The sequence below is a fragment of the Anarrhichthys ocellatus genome, unplaced genomic scaffold (assembly GCF_004355925.1).
Source record: "Anarrhichthys ocellatus isolate YVR2014 unplaced genomic scaffold, GSC_Weel_1.0 scaffold101, whole genome shotgun sequence".
Lineage (NCBI taxonomy): Eukaryota > Metazoa > Chordata > Actinopteri > Perciformes > Anarhichadidae > Anarrhichthys > Anarrhichthys ocellatus.
The window spans coordinates 866,403-886,788 of NW_022280131.1; the positions used below are offsets into that span (position 1 = coordinate 866,403).

Genomic DNA, 20,386 nt, shown 5'->3' on the forward strand with positions numbered 1-20,386 from the left:
GCGTCTAACACTGAAGCACAGGGCACCCTCTGTGCTGGGCTGGCACTGGGCTTTAAAGTAACTAGACTGGAAACCCGTCCGCGTCACTGTTAGACGCTCAAAGAAAGTCTCTGGGAGTGTGATGTTCAGGTCTCAAAGTCTTGTTGAGTTATTTTGAAGTTGCATGTTTCTGTAAATATGTTACCTTGTTTACATAAGCTTTCATACTTTCGTAACAAGTGTTTTTGTTTGAATTCACAACCTTAACCACCTGTTTACTGCGACTGTAGTGGAGCATCATAGTTTGACGGTCTGGGCTACCCAGTGCGTTAGAAACTGACGCCAATGTGTCTGACCAAGCGTCAGTATGCAATGAGTTAGGATGAGAACGTGTTTATTTTTGTAGTTTTGTCTATCCTTCCTATTCATAATAACTCTTGAGATCTGACAAATCTTTTCTGTGTTTAAAACATTGAAAATAAGTAGCGCTGGGCAACGATTAAAATATTTAATCGCGATTAATCGCATTGTTATGACAAAGTTCAATAATGAATTCAAAAGTAGTGTATTGCGCACTTTAATTTTAAAAGTACTGCTATATGAACAAAAGGGCAATAACATTTGGTTTGCAAACACTTATTAAAACAAATAAGGTGCTTTTTAACAGCAGTATTCCCTTTACACATTAGCGATCATATTTCTTATATTATATCATTCTTATATCATATGTATATTTTCCCTTTAACTCACGAGATGCAGGTAGCATGTTTTATACTTAATGTGAATATAATTCATACTTTGTTGGCATCTTATTCTGAAAACCGGATGTTCGTCTGAAGAAACCGGATGTTGTCTCACGCTAATATTTCCGCTAACTTTCAAAGTCCTTTGCTCGCTCCTGACCTGTGCCGTTTGAATGAGTTTACCATGAATTTCAGCATATAGGTGCACTAAAATGTAAGTGTCTGCTGACTTTACCGCGATGTCCAGTAGTCTCCAGGCAGAGCAACAGCTGGTGCACGTTGTAACGCCGCTTGTCTTGCTTTTGTTTATCAAAACTTCTCCCACAAGCTGCATCAACATAGTTTGCTGAAGACTTCCTCCACGGACTTTCAAAATAAAAAAAATGCGTTAACGCGCTATAAAATAATTGTCGGCGTCAATTAATGAATGAGTTAACGCGATAATAACGCATTAACTTGCCCAGCACTAAAAATAAGTCTAACAGGGCCAGAAACATTTGCCATTTCCATTTAGATAATTCGGCAACTGCCCTTTAGTGCCACCCTCAGGCTAAAATGTTATCTTTGCACACGAGTACACAGGCAGAGCACGCTGCTGTACCCAAAGAAATAAAGCTAGCCAGCATTCTTCTTATACATCTTTTATTGTTGCACTAATCTCTTCTATACTTGCACAAGGAATACAAAGTAAAAAGGCCCTGCATATTAAGTCATACAGAGCCTGTGAAGCCCCCAAAAGCTATGGCAGCAACTTTTCACAGCATGTTTAAACACCAGCAAGCACTCGTGGGATTTGTAAGTTATAATTAAACAATGAAGCATAAAAACATGAAATGTTAAACAATCAAGATCAACAATTAAGGTCAGTTGAATCTCAGGTCAAGAAAGTAAAGAGCTCTGAGAAGCTGCTTTTTCAGAGTGGAAACATCAAAGCTTTGTAAATAATGATAAACATGTCATACCAGTGTTTCTAGTTGAGAAAATCCCTTTTGAAAATATCTTGTCTGTGGTCATAAAATCCACAATAAAGGGAGAGCCACAAAGAAAGTGCTTACAATTAATTCTGCCTACAATTGCCCTGTTACATCCAGATTACAGAAAATGCTGAATGTTGGAAAATAAAGTCAGAATTGGATTTAACATTAACAAGACGTTCATGTACAGTAAGTTTACTGCAGCTTCACTTTATATCTGTGAGCATTCATTTATATTTATATTGTATAAAGAATAAAATACTTTAATACTTACATTTGTGGAAACCCATTTTATCATTTGGAATTTCCAAAGCACTGAAATTTCAGACAATGGACATCTACTTTCCACATACATGTATGTAGTGTCATTGGTTCTCTAGTTTTGAGCGCCGTGACAGCACTGTTCACACATAGTTGTACTTGTTGGATTGTCCTACTGCGGGTAGTGCAGGAACTAGCTCTACTAAATAGTGTAGCGCTAGTTCAGGCTAAACTCAAATGGTTCTGTGTCCTGAAGTATCACTCATGATAAAACAACTAAAAAATTGAATTTACATTTATTCTCACTACTAAATCTAGACATTCCATTTGTGAGTAATGTTATGTGAATGAAATATATTTGTCCAGCGAAATGTATGGTAATAATATATTTTGTATATTGTGCTGATTTTTGCCTTTCCAGCTCACCTCATAATACTACTTTGCAGCAAGAAAAAACGTAGTACGAAAATACAATTAATATACACTGAGCAATGTAGCATTTTTGCTCTATCAAGACATACAATAACATCAAAATATGTTTTCATATCTGATTTACATATATAATGTCAAGAAAGCTTTAGCAAAGAGTGGACTCAACGATACATTTGTTTAACATTCAGACATCTCAGCAAAAAAATTTACTGTCAGTAAATTCTCATCTTTTATATAAAGGGAAGGGTCCCATTTCTTCAAGTTTATCCAAACATAACACTCACATGATGTGTGTGTTGTGAGACTTAATGGTCACTGTTATCATGCCTCCTGTTTGTATTGGCCTTGAAGCAATCTCTTCATAGGGAGAAGACACTGTAAAGGATGGGATTCAATACCATAAAAATCCATTCTAATGTTCAGCTGAAGCCAATATGAGGTTAGTCTATTCTGGTCTGTGTTTCCTCTCTGAGCTGCAGCAGAGGAATACTTCTGAAGTCCGCAGTTGCTGGCAGATTTGTAAAGTATGTGTTCCCCATCACATCGTGGTTCCCCTTACCTTATGGCTGCACTAATCAATATTTATATTTCCAATGGATCCAATGACTTTGAGTAGTATGAAAGCTATGGCTCGTAGTGGTAAATCCACCGATAATTATCACCAACTCAGCAGTACCCTTTATTTGTACAGAATATTTTAGTATCTTTCAGCTCATTGTTTTACTTTCCTGCCTGCTCCTTTACTGTTCAGTTTCTGCATTCTCATAATTTTTTTTTCCAGCAGCAGGCAACTGTTTCCAATGAAAAAGCATTCAAACATTGAATGACCATTGCATCAAACCACAGTGATACATAATTTAACTCGATATACAGCAATACAGGCAGTATTATATTAGCAACTAGAAAGGTGCACTCAGTAGAGTGCAGATCTCCACCAGGTGTCAGTAACAACCATTGCTGTATTGTGTGATTAAATATATACAACCCACAATTGGCTAATTGGTCTATACACCAATAGGCTTGGTATAAACAAACTTCATTCAAACTCAAAAACATGAATGCAGGTAATCGGCTCGAAGTCATCATATAAAATAGTCACCAAGCTGTCTGCCTGCGTAGTAGCGACTGAGTTGCAGAGAGGTACAGCAGTTTGTGTACTGGTAGTTACAATAGCTGTTAGCAGTTATCCAAATACACCATCCAAAACAATAAAAGTGAGCCAACTAACAACCAGTGCTGTGATGTTACATAACCAATTTAAAACACTTCATTCAAACTGAAATACAAGAGATGATGTATGCAGACAATTGGTAGACGTTGTATAATTCTCAAAGGCTCACACTTACTCACGGATGCATGCATAACCGTGACTGATCGCATGATCCTCCTGGCAAAGATGATGAACCTACACTTGATAGCCCTCTGATTTGTCTGACTCATACTGCCAAAGCCTCATATTAGTTCCAGCTGAACTTGACCACTTTTAATGAACATAATGGCATGTGAGTACTATCCTCATAAATAAGGCCAATTTAATAAAAAAAAATCTTCCACTGGCAGTTTTTTGATATTATGTGCTTCTGGATTGGACCTTTTAAAAAGTTCTTCATTAGGCAAGTGAACATCCACAAGAAGGCATGCATGTTTCAACACGTTAGCATGACACATAAACTGATAACCTGGGTTTGCCTCTCATTTATACATTCTCCACTTGCCACATGTCAAAATATTAATATTGTTCATTCATAATTTGTTTAAAATGGAACCTATGTGTTGGCACTGTCCTTGTCAATACTAGCAGTCTTCCAGCTATAAGATTCAAAAGTGATGAGGAGACAGGTCAGAACTGTATTGATATTTGAAAATAATTCACACCTTCTGGCCAGAATCAAGTGTTATATTTATGTCCATGGTACGGTATAAAATTGTGTGTATGAGTGCTCTATGCACTTTGTCAAAAGTATTGTGGCCACAAATATTGTCATCGTCTTTCTAAATTTGCCAAAAGCATCACAGAAGCATTTAAATTATGTCACTTGATGAAACAAACAATCGGAACACTGTTTTTAACTTGAACAATTATAACATTGACATTGAATCGATGCCTTTATATGGCAAACTGTTGCCTTGGTCCTCTTCAGTCATTTTTTGTAAACTCGCCTGCCTCCCAGCGCAGAGCCATGGAACTCTTGCGTCTTCCTCCTGTGTAGACCTCTGGAAACTGAGAAAGATAGCTGATTTTTTACCTGCTTTCAAAGCACTTCCTCCACCTCCTTCACATCCACCTCCTAAGTATATCAGTGTCAATGTAATGGTAAAGAATTGGTAACATTGCTGGTCGGAGTTACCTTGATACAATTTGTTATTGATAAATACTCAACCCAGTCACCAGAAAAAATGTTGGCATTGTATGATTCTGCAAACAGCAGGATACGCAGAATTTCTATGTTTCGTAACCAAAAAAAAACCCATTTCATATCAGCCTTGTATGTTTCAGAAACGCACAACACATTAACGTTGTGAGATGAGGATTGGTTAGGTTTAGCCATCAAAACTACTTAGTTAAGTTTAGAAAAAAGGTCATGGTTTGTTTTAGAATTATAACAAAACAGCAACTGAAACAACAAACAACCACCCTTAGAACACTTTTTTACTTAACAAGTGTTGTGTGAAACAACATTGCAATAAAACAACATTGCGATAAAACTACATTGCGTAAAAACAACATTACGTCAACAACGTTACATACCACAACGTTACATACCACAACGTTACGTACCACAAAGTCAAATGAAAAGTGTAAATTCAATATTTACTTTTGGTTTAACACGGGACATAAACAGAGGTGAAAGTCAGGTGTTCATTTCACCCATTTACCTGCCCTGTCTTGACTTTCTGGCTTGTTATACTGATTATTATACCATGTAACTTTCACACCACGTAACTTTTAAAAATGCCCAATATACAAGGTAACTTCCTCTGTGGGTCACTCGCTGTACTACGTCACTCGCTGTACTACGTCACTTCCTTAACTGCGCCACTTCCTGTGCTGCGTCACTTCTTGTATTATGTCACTAGCTGTACTACGTCCCTTGCTCTGACCAAATGCAAAAATATCCGCATTCAACGTTTCTGTGGTTTGCAGATTTTTCATTATATCAGCTATATTACAAAACATAAAGCATATTTAATTATTTTCATTGACAATTGTGTCTGTAAAATAAGATTTCCAAAAAGGAAATGTTTGAGCAAGAGCTTACTCTGTGATCACAGGATAAAGCAGAGCGATCCATCCTGTAGGCTGTTTTCATTGGTGATGATGGAGATGACTTGCACTTCACTGGTCCATCAACTATCAACAAAGAACAAAGATGATCATTAGCTGAAATGACATGCACAAAGAGGAAAAAAGTATGTGTACAGTGTATCGTAAATAATGTATTGATCTGTCATCAGTATTTTGCTATCATACCTGAATCGTCAAACGCCAATGTGTCCATGTGATTTGACAATATCCTTTCATTATTGAACCTGTCTTTGCCATACAGATTCGCCCTCTCTTTTCTCAGCTCGTCCTCCCTCTGCTTCACCATCCTAATCTCTTCATCCACCAGTGACATTGTGCTTCTTGAACGCAGCTTGAAAAAGGGGTTCTTCAGGAACATCTTTTCCTGGGGCTGCTCGCAGGCTTTGTTGAGTGAGAACTCGGAGGCACTGCGAATAATCAGATTGGATGTCTCTAGGATGATGAGGTTGGAGCTGTTGTCCTCGGAGCACCACTCACCGCAATGAGCTACCACGTTATCTTTGCCATGTCTTGGGCTGGAGGTGAAATCATTGCTAGGGTCGAGAATGATAACGTTGTTTGCAGATACTTCATGTTTCAGTGGTTCCTTAGTGGGTGAGGAGGTGATGATGAATGAAGGTGTCAGTGGAGTGCTTATTGATCTGGGGATACTTCGTGATGGAGCACAATCAGTTGATTTGCCCATCCTGGAGAGGTCCCTCTCCCTCTTGAAGTTTTCCTCCCTCTCCATTGATATGCGAATCTCCTTTTCAACTGGTGTTTCTGGGTCATCGTAAGGTGACCTGTAACTGGAATCATCCAGGCCAGAATCCTCTGAGCAAGGGCTGAATTGGGTGTGAGGATAATCGCCAACTAGATTCAAATTTTCCAGATCATGTGCTTTCTTTTGAGTTCTTTCAATGTTGCGCACCGGTGTGTACATGAAGCTGTGGCTGCCATGGAAGCTGGGCTGCTTGGCTGTAGGTAAGACCATCTTGTTCATGGTTTGCTCTTCCATTTCCCGCCACTGTTTACGAGCCAGCTGGAAGTCCACATGTTCTGTGCTCACATTCTCACTCTTGGTCTCTTGTATCACACAGAAGTCTTTAGGTAGCTTCTTGATAAAATCTTCATTGATGTGCTTTTGGTGGGTGGTGTGGTTATGATTGGCATCCCTGCCATTTTCACTCTCATCTTCAGAGATTTTGGACAAACCTTGAAGGCTTAAAGGGTTATATTTAACCTCTTGAGGAGAGGATGGGAAAGCAATGTCATCCTCAGGTTGTTCCAGAACTTCTTCCCCTTGGGGAACATCAAAACTGACCTCTTCATACTTGTTATTGTCTTGTTCCTTAAAGTCTGTCACCTCAACTTTCTGCACAAAGAGCTCCTGGGCACTCAGCTGAAGACTGTCCAAATATGAGTCATCATCTTCTTTATTTATAGAAGAAGAGAATATTGATCTCCATTTATCATCTGTCTCACTGTCTGAGGAAGCTGCTGCAATCTCAACTCCCAGGCATTCATACATTTCATCAGGCTCAAGGTCATGGCAGGATTCATTGGAAACATCTGACAGCGCCTCTTCTTTTATACCATCCTCTAATATTGACTCCTCTGTAATGGATGGTTCAAAAAGAGTTTCATGGGTCTCTGGGTCTTCCTCTGTGTATATTGCCCTATTTTGATAACCATCATATTCGAGACCAAGCACATTTTCCTCAGGCTCTGGCTCAGGGTATTGCTCAGGCTCAGGGTACTGGGGTGGTTCAAGGTATTGTTCTGACTTAGGGTAGTGTGCCAGCTCAAGATCTTCCTCTTGCTCATGGTATTGCTCTAGTTCAGGGTCTTGCTCTGGCTCATGGTATTGCTCTAGTTCAGGGTCTAGCTCTGGCTCAAAGTAATGCTCTGGTTCAGAGTATTGCTCTGGTTCAGGGTTTTGCTCTGGCTTGGGATATTGCTCTGGTTCCGGATACTGCTCTTGCTCAGGGCATTGTTCTTGCTCAGCATCTTGTTCTGATATATCCTGCCTCTTACGATGGTCCTCATTCTCATAAACACTATCTGCACTGGAGAGTGTGTCTGACACAGATGAGGTGATTGACTCATTCCTGTTGAGCTCGTCATGCCATAAATCTAATATCAGAGCTTCCTTTTGATCCTGACAAGGCATTTCAGTGCAAACACTGGTCTCAGAGCAGTCGGGCTTGTCAATCTCAACTGTGCCGCTTGGCAGTTCAGTTAACATTTTGCCGAGCATCACTGTTTTGTCTTGGAAATTTGATGAATCGGTCTCTAAACAAACTTGTTCATCATCTGCACTGAAATTCTTCCCCTGCACAGGTGAATCAGCCACAGTGACCTCCACTTCACGGTCCATTGCCAGCTCTGATTGTTCAGTGGTTTCCATAGTGACGGAGAAGGAGCTGTGATTCTCATTTATGCTGCAACCTTCGTTCAAATCTTTTCCATCTGCCTCGGCATCCACCAAGGTAGCTTTCTGAGTAGAGAGACAAAAAGTGAAATCAAAAGCTGCATTACTTCACCCTGGGATTGTTTGCAGTCTACTTAACCTTGTATTCCTCTACTGTCTTCCTGTGTTGAAAATGTCTTTCAATTTCTCTAATGACAAATCAATTATTAAGTTATTATATAATAAGCAAAATACATTATCATGTATGAATGACAAGCCAGGACTTTTATTAAGAATTGTTTTCAATATTGTACTTCATGTAAACACAGCACAGAGGAATCAATCTACTATGACTTGATTATATGTACATCTATTGCAAAACAAATACAGAAGAAACACTATTGTGATATCAGACTGAAGATTTTATTTGTTGCGATAATGATTTATGTCAATACAGAACTCATCACACTGATCATCATCTGCATTGTATTCATCAACAACATAGATAACAACACTGGTCCGGCTCAATAACACAGGATGTTATTGTGAATGTAATCACACCAAAGTGACTTTGGCAAATCCTACTGAACAAGTCCTAAAGTGCAATAAGCACACTAAAGTTGTTCATGGATAACACTTAAATGTTCTGTGCCTGTGCCAGTCGGAAAAACACTTTCTGATGTTTCTGCGGAGGGATGGGGGGTGGCGATGATGACAGTGGAGGTGTGTACATGTTTTTTGGGGGGGGGGGGGGGTATCTGCTGTTTGTGCTTGCCGTTGCTGTGCTGAGTGAATGTTTCCCTAAGTGGGTTACGTGCAGAAAAAGAGGAAGCACATCAATAGCAGCACATCAATAGCAGCTGAATTAGATGGCATTATATCTGTTCTTATGTAAGACTGCAGGGCTGAGTCTGCCTCCCACACACTGCTGGAGTGTCCCTGCAAGATGATTGGCTGAGCCCCACACTCCCTGTGTTCACAATTGCACACACATACTCATAGACATTTTAATTACTATTCATGTCACTGTGAAGACCATCCCTTTCTATATTTATACTATATTGTATAGATTTCGCCCTCTAAGAGCTGTTGCTATTGGGTTTATACCCTGCGTAGTCATTTTCTGGGAATTATATTATTCCCCTCTTCTGCTGACCAATTGACCCTAATAGCCAGAGTCAGTTGTTGCTCAGAAACAGTAGCTACTAGACGATAGGTGCCCCTCTCATAACTCCTGAGCATCTGGTAATTCAGTGCATCAGGAGTTGCGTAACTGTAGATTAACTGAGATGCCTTGTCTCCCTTTTGGGAGTTGGAATCTGGCAGGAGCGTGTTTGGTTATTAGCAAGTATGAAAACTAAATCATTGATATCAATAAAGGTATTAATATGAATAGGATTATTAAAATACAATATATTAACAATAACAGGGCACCACCCTGAGATCAGGGACAAATAACCAAGCTATAAGTTAAGTCTCATAATTTGTGTTCACTCACAATGTCAATAGTCTAAGTACTATTTCACATTCAGTGAACAATGAAGGTTTAAATGTGAGCACAGGCACAATACCTGTGACAAAAGGGATTTGCTCATCGGAAGTTAAAGGAATTTCTCTCTTCTACGACCCTCAAATGTTAACTTGAATAGGAAGAGTGTGGGGCTTAGAAGTTATCATTCTCTTCCTCTGAAGAATACAGGGATTCTGTGAATCTTCCTTCCGCAAGTTAAAGTAGCGGAGCACAGGACAAGTTATCCGTTTTCACCTTCAGGATCCAAGAACAGTCTATTGTTCGACCAGCAAAGTTAAGATTATCACCTAGAGTTTTTCTTTAAAAGCAGCATTGTTTCTGCCTGCTTTCATCCAAATCGAGTCGGACGGGACGGCACAGAGTCAAGGTGAGCAGTGATTTATATAGTCTTGGTGATGTCATGGCTGTGTTACAGGGATTTCCTGTGGCCTCATCCAATGAGGCACCAGTGTTTGGTTTGACCCAAATCTCATACATAACTGGTGCGGTTAAACCACTTTAGACTTTTGAAATGCCAGGTAGGCCTCTCCTTTGTTTCAGCCACATGGGGAAGTTCCAACATGGGTTATTTGTGCCCACTCACGGATAAGGCCATGGAGCTCCAAGATATACTCCTCCAGCGGCTGCGGCCCAGCAGCTCTGTGGATGGGCTGTCCGCCGTAACACGCCCCCATATACAATGCAGTCAGTGGAACTGGTGGGATATGGGGAACGTGTGTCTCATTCCAGCTGAGTAACGGAAACACAACGGCCCATTTCAGAGCCACCCACTTTCTATTAAGAGTGTTGTTGAATGTTTGTTTGATAAGTTCACTGTTACTGTGTATTGTGTATTTTACGGACCGCCGAGTCTTGTTCAGTGCCTTGAACATAATTGTTGTGCTTGCTGCCGTATATTATAGGGTTGTCCCACACCACTGTGCTTTGTTTGTGTTTAAATCAGCCACTGCGAGTAAAGTTGGTAAACTATCCTGTCAGATAAAGAACCACTGCCTTGGCTGCCGAACCTGATTTCACCAGTCGGGCTCCTGTGTGATAAAACTACAGTTAATGTACTTTACTCCAGCAGGGAGGATCCTCTTTGCCTTTCTTTGAGGGCTTTCCTTTCTTTCCTAAATAACCCCGCCACACATACATACACACGTTGTGTGTTAAGCACAACACATTGACATGGATCGAGCACCTTCCATCAACGTTTGCTAATGAAGTAGAATCTTCTACAACTTCCTCATAAAATATACATACACCCCTCCACAGGGGCGACTGTGGCTCAGTGTTAGAGCCAATCAGAGGATCAGCAGTTCGATCCCTGGCTCCGCTAGTCCCTGTTGATGTGTCCTTGAGCAAGACACTTAACCCCAAATTGCTCCCGTAGACTGTTGACTAGAGTTTATGAATGGGTTGGACGGATTAGATAGTCCTGATGGGCAGTTGGCACCTCCCATTATAGCCCCTGCTATCAGTGTATGACTGGGTGTGAATGGGTGAATGATGACATGTAGTGTTAAAGCACTTTGAGCGGTTGGATGATAAAAAAGTGCTATACAAGTACAACTCCATTTACCATTTATCCTACACTACATACTATAACATAAATCAACATCGCTCTGTGCAACGACAGGGTCAGGCCACATAGACCTGTACCAACTACAGGCTTATGAAGACCCTTGTACGTACAAAGTAAAAACCACTTTACACATGCACAATAATAACTTTTCGGGATATTTACTGTGAAGAATTTATAGTAATGTGATTAAATGTGATTATCCACAGCTTCTCCTCCTGACCATGAGATGTATCAGAATTTAAACCCGCCATGTCAAATTCCTTGAATGTGCAACATACCTTGGCAAATAAACGGTTCTGATTCTGATCACTATTCGATCAGGCAGGTTGGATTTAGGTGTTAAGTGTGGACACACATGTGGACACAGCTGAGTTCCGATCTGAAGCATCCCATAACACAAGTTGCAACACAAGTTGTATTGAAAAGATGTGTACCCAAAGCTGACTGTGGAATTCTGGGGTAATTTGAAGAATATTCTGTGATCAACACAAACATTGGATATTTGTATTTTGTACTTATGTTACTGTCCCACTCTGTGAAGGCTCTGGTTGAATCTACCTCACCCTGCAGCAGAGGTCACATGCTCCTGCTGCCAAGTGTCGAGGCAGCAGCTCACCAGGGCCATGGGGCTCTTTTCACTCCCAAGCTGAGAGTATTTAACAGGATACCCACGGCTGATGACTCCAAAAATCAAATATTGCCACCTCCCATTCACTCTCCACCAAGTTTCTAACCCTTTTTCCATCCTCTCCATCTCTCTTTAGAACAGTCACAGTAGGCACATTCCTTTCATCAAGCTAACTCCCATATAATGTTACCAAGCAGAGTCTCACCAGAGTCTAAAATCGGACAGTCTGGCAGTTGCGATAATGCTTAAATCTCCCACAAATCAATAAAATTATCTTAGTGTGTGAATTCCTCTGCCAGGATAAAACAGCACATAATGTACCACTCTCTGCTTAGACTGAATCTGCAGCTGTACAGCAGCATTAGGCAATATTTGAATGTGAAAAACATCCATTGTTTCAGCTTTTTTTCAATCTTATTCTCTACTGATAATAAAGCCATAGATTCACGTTTTTTTAACCACATATAATTTAGGGGTCAGTGCAGTAACTGGTGGGGAATATCCAGACAGGAAATGATAAGGATATTGAGTTTCTTCTCTCTGCCCTTTTCAGACCCAAATACATCCAATGAAAAATTCCTGACAGCATACACTGTATATTATGTCCTTATCCTCAATATTTGCCTGTTTAAACATTCACAACAAACAGTGAAAATCATCCCCTTCCCCTTTTGTTACAGTCTCAAAGTTAAGGTTGGTAATCTTGAGTAACTAGCAAGTATGCAAAATTTTGAAAATTATCCGACTGAAAAACCCAGCCCAGTGTTCTATTCCAAGGATGATGATTGGACGGGTTTAATACAGACCTGCGACAGCCACAGATTTATTGACTGCTGCTGATTGCTGTAACAAATGTAATAAAAACATGTCTTTGAAGAAGACAAAGCTAAGCTTTAGATTGATGACACAACAAATACAAAGAGCAGCCTGATGAATAGCAGCGGTTCATAAAGAGGTGCGTGTTTGTGTTGTCATCACTGGCATAATAAATAGCCCTTTAAGTTCCATGGAAAAATGTTTCATCCACAAACGTTTTATTAAACAAAGACTAGAAATAAGAATCTGAAATCAGCAGACACAAAGATACCAAGTTTAGCAGAGTCAGTAGTCATATTAGTGGATCCGAAACAATTATTATTTTGGATTATTATATTATATATTTTGTTCTATATGATGAAACATGACTCAGCATTTCAATGTTGTTTTTTTTTCATCTCAAATGTATTCAGAAACAGATTTGGGTTGATTAATGAACATGATAAAATTATCACACACACAGACCACAGTATGGTCAGTTTCCTGCTCAAGAGACCAGTGAAACTATTTTTCCATTTATTTTCATCCACAACTGCCCAGGCACACTTCCTTGAAGACAATGACACATGCATGCAACCGACTAAGCGCCATGGTAACCATCAACAGGCCTGACACTTAGTGCACTGCTCAGCTGTCACCGCCTCCACCTCCCCCTCACTAACTAATCCGCAGACTGCTAAATGTGATGGGAAGCAGAGCTGTCTTCATGTCGTGTGGGAAAAGTGGTAAATACAAACTTCCTACTTTAAAACAGTTAATTTTCCAAAAAACATTTTCCAAAAAAGATCCTTGTGTTCATAGCAAATCTGGTTTCATTAGAATGTAGTAGCCTATTAACCTTTTGGTCCTTTGCGAGTCGTAGCAAAACTAGAACTTCTAGGCTTTGTTTTAAAACTCTCAAACATCAAAATCTCAATGACATGATAAGTAAAAATCCAGTGCTACAGTATTTCATGTGGTTTGCTCCAATTGTCCAGGGATTGAAAAATTATCCCATACTCTTTCCTTTAAATTAACAAACGTCATTTCCCACGGCCAAAGACCATCCCAGGTTAAACATCACCAGCTTAACAGACTGAAGCTATGAAGCTATCAGAATGGACAGGAAGGGTTGAGCAGCATAAATGGGATTAGGGAGAGGAATAATTATGATGGACCACCGTAAAGAATCTCTGAGTTATCTTTGATCAGGATATGTCCTTTAACTCCCAGAAAAAAACAAACTTCAAGGATTGCCTTTTTTCACCTACGTAACATTGCAAAAAACAGGCACAGTCTCAAAGCCAAGCAGACATTTTCTTTCATGCATTTGTTACTTCTAGACCAGATTACTGCAATTCCTTATTCACTATCTAAGACCACGCTAATAACGTTAAGGGTTTAAAATGGTTTATTGCATGTTGAAGTCAGAGGGATGTACTTCAGGAGTGAAAGGTGGTTGAGGGATGAGGGACGTGGGATGAAGGGATTTAGGTTAAGGGATGAAGGGATGAGGGTAGGGGATGAAAGGGTGTAGGGAAAAGGAATGAGGAGGGTAAAGAGGGTCATAGAACTATGGATGGAGGAGAGCCATGGTGGCTGGTGGGAACTGGGGAAGTGGAGACTCTTGAGGGGGGGGGCTGTCTTTTTGGAAGCTCTGGTGATGCTGAGTCCCCAAAAGATAGCTTCATGAAGAGAGGTGCGAGGGGATGTTTTCTGATATTATTCAGGTTGGAATGGATGAATGCGAGGTATGCAGGGATAGACTAGCTGCCGAGAACCAGAATGACTTGGTCGGGGTCGGTTGAAGATGGTTGCTGAAAGCCGTGGGACCGCAGTCGACAGAGGGTCGGAGGCTGGTGCCTATAGTCTGAATTTCTTGTACGAGGAATGGGAAAGTGAGTCGGCAATCAAGTTGTGTGACCTGGGATGCGGAAGGCTCGGATGCTGAACTGGTGCTGAGCCGAAACCAAAGTGAGCCTTTGTGTAAACTGCATTACATTGAGATGATGACACCGTCCTTTGTGAAGGATCTCCAAAACGGCGCTGTCTGAATAGATTGCGATGATCTTTGAACCCTCAAAGAGTGGCTGCTATGACTACGGGACATTTCGGAGATTGTGGAAGAAGGGGTGAGTGATGAGAATTCGGGCGGCCTTTCGGCTGAGAACCACCAAAGCTGATGGAGGGGGCTGCGTCTGTGAATAGATGGATGTGAGGCAGGTGAGGGATGTAGCGTGATCAATTGTTATGTACTGGATGGAGTAGTACAGGCTGGGAATTAGGCTATTGATGCTTGGGACGGTGGAGCCCTGGGGTGATGAGGTCTATGATAAGGCTCTTTTTCCCTGAATAGTTCCTAGCAGTTACGCCGTATTAATTGAATAAGAATGGGGAAAAGTGGACTAATGAGTGGACCTATCATGAATGCGTTGTGGACTTCCTGGGCCAGTATTTATCATCTGTTCCAGGCTCTGAGATGGCTGATTGCAAATGTTTACGTGTGTAGGAAGATTCTGGCTTAACCTGCGTGGAAGCTGAATGGCAAATAAGTAAGTAAACAGGAAAACAAGAAAAAATAAAACAATTTTAATAAACAAAAAAGTGCTAGGGGTTATATTGATTATCATATATACAATGGTAATAATATTAGGGTAAGTACATTATGCAGGAGATTTGAATCCTGTGCATGAAGCTCAGGTCGGCTGAGTGTACAATCCAATGGGAAAGTTAGTGCTGGTAGATAGTTGTGCTCAAATCTTGTGACTATATTTTGCAATGGTGGAGTAAATGGGGACTTAGGTACGACATGAACAAATCTTAAAGATTGCACCAGTGGAGTCAGCAGGAATATCTATCGATCACTGATATCTAGGCAAATACCTTTTGAATTATTATCAGGAGGTTTTTATCCTACAAACTCCCGGCCTGACATCTTGAAATGAAGTGCCTCTTGCAACAGGGGTCTACTGGTTGTGAAAGTCTTTGCCCAGGGAAATACAGGGACTGTCAAGTCTGTGATCATCGACAGGCTAAAGGCATCAGAACTAACTTCTGCTCCGAAATGTTCCACCAAGATTTAGATGGGGCTACATAAGGAAGGTATATTTTATTCCAAGATTGAAAATAATGAATCATTGAGTGTGTTTACCCTCCATTATTACATGCCCTGCTTTCTTCTGAATATATTTCATATCCGTCAACACAAAAATAAACATGGGGGATGTTAGGGCTTTCTTTGTCTTCTGAGCAGCAGAAACACACACACACACTAACTGCATTCAAATGTGTGCAAAGCTTCAATCTAACAGATCAGACAAATATATCGAGACATCAGTGGAAGTTCACCAGGATGGATACAGATCTGTTAAAGGGATACAGATGCTTTGAGTGTGTGCTTGTGTGTGAGGCACTGACGTGTTTCTTTATGTGAAAGCCTTGAAAACACCATCCCTCTCTACACTAAGAATTCTAATGCAATCATTCCAGCGGACTGCGTAAGACAACTGCAGGCTGCACTGCAAATATAATACCATCATTTTATAGTCTATTGTGAAACTAAACTGAAACATAAATTAAGCATGCATTAAATATCAAACAATAAGACTTTCCAATCTTTGTATTCCTCTGTGCCATCGAGCTCTATTGTCCAAAAACTGGTGATATGTTCCATCATTACCATGAACACACACACTGTAGTTTATTTTGACTCTAACCCACACACACCGTCCTTTTGTCACAAATACTTACTTGACCACCAAATATGGCTTAATCCAACGCTGAAAATAGTCCCAAACAAATGCACTATTTCCTCTTGTTTGAGTAATGTTTGTTAAAAACTACAGCGACCAGCTGTTTGAGAAGATTTTACTCTTCCGTAGAAAACAATGGGGTTGGAGCTGAGAGACTGAGACAAGAGTGAGGAAGTCAGAAAGTATTGAACGGATTAACACATTGTTGGTTTGAATCCTTTCATGGGAATCGTCAATACAGAAATATGGAATAACATTGGTCTTACCTTCTATGCACTTTATAACCGGATACTATTGATTGATGATGATGATGATGATGTATAGGTAAATGGACTGTACTTGTATAGCACTTTTCTAGTCTTCCAACCACTCAAAGCGCTTTCACACTACTTGTCATTCACCCATTCATACACTGATGACAGGGGCTAACATTTATACACCGTAGGCACAGCTACGGGAGCAATTTGGGGTTAAGTGTCTTTCCCAAGGACACATTGACACGGACTAGAAGAGCCGGGGATTGAACTACCAATCTTCTGATTGTCCAGCAGTAAATAAGAGAAATGCCTAAGATGTTGAGACACATGGGAATCTGTGTGAGCAGGTATTTTTTTCAGAATCAGCATCAAAGATCACAAAGGCTCCTCTGCTTCTCAGAATTACATCCGTATCTGGCAAACTCAAGGAGTTTGGAGCACGGCACATCATACTGTATACATGCAAAAGCTAAATATAACAAACCTTAAAGGCTTGTTTCACAGATTACAAAAATAATATAATTTCTCAAATACAAATCTCTCCAAACCTAGACAAATCAAGGCAAAACTATCTGTATAGCTGGATACCACCCCTAAGATCAAACATTAAATTCAGCACAGAATTTATCCACTCAGGAAAAGGACAGTCCATCCTCACTGCTTATTCACACCAGCGGAGCTCCAGACACACACACATACACACACAGAGAAAGAGAGCCTACTGCAGCTAGTCCATACATAGCATATTATCAACCCCATAACTCTGCTCTGCTGGGAGGCTTGCAGCATCCCTCCATCCACATCAATACCAAACACATGATCTGATTTCCATTTTAGTAGCCACAGCACTGTGGATCTATACTCTGACACAAGGAAAAATCTTTGCAAACTTTTGTGTGTGTGCGTGTGTTTTGTGTGTGTTAATATACCTACCTGAGATAGAGTGGTGGGCTTACGCAGAGGGTTCTGCTCTGTTTCTGAGTGCAGCCTCACACTGGCAGCTCTGCCTGGCTACTGCCGCCTCTGATTGGACGGCTGACGGAAGGGGGGTGGACTGGAGACAGCCAATACTTGAGCTTTCTCTGATGAACCCACACTCAGAATGAGAGGAGCTCATCTTGTGTTCATACACACACTATCCTGTAGCAGATTGATTTGAACCGCTAGCTGATTTCTTTCTCTGCTAGTAGGAACACCATTGAATTCTTGATTTTTCCACTAAAAACATGATATTTTGTGTGAGCCAGCCATGCTTTAGTTGATCATATATTGCTGCTTTGAATGTTTAAGTGCTTTCATTGTTAGATTTCCAAAACTCAAACCTGCACTAATCTATTTGCTTATTTCTATTTGTTTACCTGGTGTTGGGATCTGGCCCTAGTCTAGCCCTTGTGTTGTCCTGGGGTCATTTTTGACCCCAGGATAGCACAAAATGTTCTAAATAAATGAGACATCATATTTTTGGTTTAATATTGAATGACTTTTCCTAATTTAATGGGGACAACTGGGTAAACACAAACTCAACATGTTGATATGTAAAGTTTTATGTAAAGCCATTAAAACACCCAAAAAATATCTCTTTCCAATTTTAGGTCAATCAGTGAGATTTTATGGTGATCTGCATATTTCTCCATAGTCCCGTAACAGGGATTCTGGATGTATAAGGGTTTGGGTGTCGGGGGGGTTGTTTTATTTAAAGGGCTATTTAGGTAGTCAACAAAAAACTAAGTCCCTGACACATAAACTTGGATAGCAATTTTAATTACAATAATGCTCTGCAGGTTCAAATTGCTGGGGTCAAAAATGACCCCAGGATAACAGGTGTTAGTAAATTTGAAGGTAACAGGAGGGTTAAATGTTGCAGAAATGAATGTTGACATGTTTTATATGTCAGGTAATGACTTGGAATAAAGTTGACTAAGGAGTTGAAACACAGAGGTGGGTGATAATTTATACTGTATGCTTTATAAACAGTCAAACCTGACGGGTCATTTTTGACCCCAGAGGACAACAGGTGTGATTATGTGCTGCCATTAGAAAAATTCAAATGATTCAAGAACAGCATCCTCACTAAACTTTGATATGTACCTCTCTGTGATCAGTCAAATAGTAAAAAATAATATAAAGTCAAAATAATTCATTGTTTCATTGTATTTTCACTCAAAAACAGGGTATACTTTTATGTAAACAAGGTCTATAGGCCCTGAATTCCAAAATGAAGGGAACGATTTGTGGTAATGTGTTGGACTGAAGTAAGACTAAAGGTGTAAAACAGAATTGATTGACAATTTATACTGTATGCTTTAAAAACAGTCAAACCAGGTGGGGTCATTTTTGACCCCAGAGGACAACAGGTGTATGGCAGTCGGGAGGACAACACAAGGGCTAGACGCACCCATGCTCCTTCCTATCATACAACGTCTGATGGAAACTCCAAGATGAATGACTACACCTCCCAGCACAGCCAAAGCTTGATCCTGGCCCCTCATTGGCCAAGAAGTGGCCCCCCCACTGGGTTCGAGACCTGGTTTATAAGCGAGCAGGAAACGCCATTCGGCCTCTTCCCTCCGGACCTCGTCCTGGCAACAAGAAGATTCATGAGCCGCGGCCTCATCAAATCCTATCAGGTCACATGTTACATTCGCTGGTCGAACTACAGACTGTGTTTTATTTTGAGTTTTGGATCCCGTAGTGCGAGAACGGATAATCTCTACGACCCGTCCTCCCACCCTTTAGTGCACACACACACACACACACACACACACACACACACACACACACATACATACATACATACATACATACACACACACACATATCCTTACCCCACTTTATTCATTTGAGTTTAGGTATTAGACACATAATTGTATGATAGCATTTGTTGATTGTGATATTACTTGATTTGATCATTTATTATTTTGATTTAATAAACTCTGTTATATTTTAAAGAGCAGTCATCTGTGATTACTTGTGCAATAACAACTGGATGTAGTGGCCTGTGCTCGAACTTAACTCTTCACTCGCACTCCAAACGTGTAATAGTATTCAGACTGTTAATATCGTGAGTGACCACTAATTATGAGACTTAGTTTATAGTTTGGTTATTGGTCCCTGTCCGCAGGGTGGTGCCCCGTTCTTATTAGTAATTACTAATTAACTTATTGATATTAATAACTCCATTGATGTTGATAATTTAGTTTCATATTTGGTGATAACCAAAAACGCTCCTTTACGTTCCCAACACTGGGAACAGTGGAAACAGGTTGTAGACACATCATATCATATAATTACCAGTTACCAGTTAAAGCTAGGGTGGGTCATGCATTTAGAAGCTTTTTCTTTTATATTGTTTCAATCAGGATGTAAAAAAGAAAAATCTGTGGCTGTCGCAGGATGGTAATAAGCCCGTCCAATCATTGCACCCTCTGCCTGTTCACTCATTGTGTGTCACCTAAATTGGTAATCTAGTCTAGAAGCTTGTGGAGACAAGGTTCTATCTTACCAGCTGTGAGTATTAACAATAGCTAGTTGCAAGACACAAGCAATACACTGAAGTTTACAGCATCATACCACAGAGGTTAGGCTCATTCATTTCTACAGGATGGTGCCCTCCCACTATAAGTCACCAACATCAGTCAAAACACTAGGAAACACAAACACTCTGTCACTCAGATGCAGTTGTCTACGTACACAGATACGAACAAAGTGAAGTTAATGTTCATTGTGTAGTTGTTAGGCCAACTGGGAGATTAGCAAGCGCCTTACATT

At 40.4% G+C, this 20,386-nt stretch overlaps 1 protein-coding gene across 4 annotated transcripts in view; it reads right to left on the minus strand.

The window, feature by feature from the left end:
- Positions 1-1,347: 1,347 nt before the first annotated feature.
- Positions 1,348-20,386, minus strand: part of palmdb (palmdelphin b) — a 67,763-nt gene continuing 48,724 nt past the window's right edge. For 3 of the 4 annotated variants that reach the window (XM_031875974.1, XM_031875972.1, XM_031875973.1), the window contains 3 exons: positions 5,862-8,175; positions 5,650-5,741; positions 1,348-4,610 (listed from right to left, as the gene is read on the minus strand). In XM_031875974.1, coding sequence (XP_031731834.1) covers positions 4,527-4,610; positions 5,650-5,741; positions 5,862-8,175 — 2,490 coding nt within the window. In that variant the 3' untranslated portion in view covers positions 1,348-4,526. Of the gene's footprint in view, positions 4,611-5,649; positions 5,742-5,861; positions 8,176-17,551; positions 18,061-20,386 lie in introns of those variants that run through there. The other variant, XM_031875975.1, reaches the window with a different exon arrangement.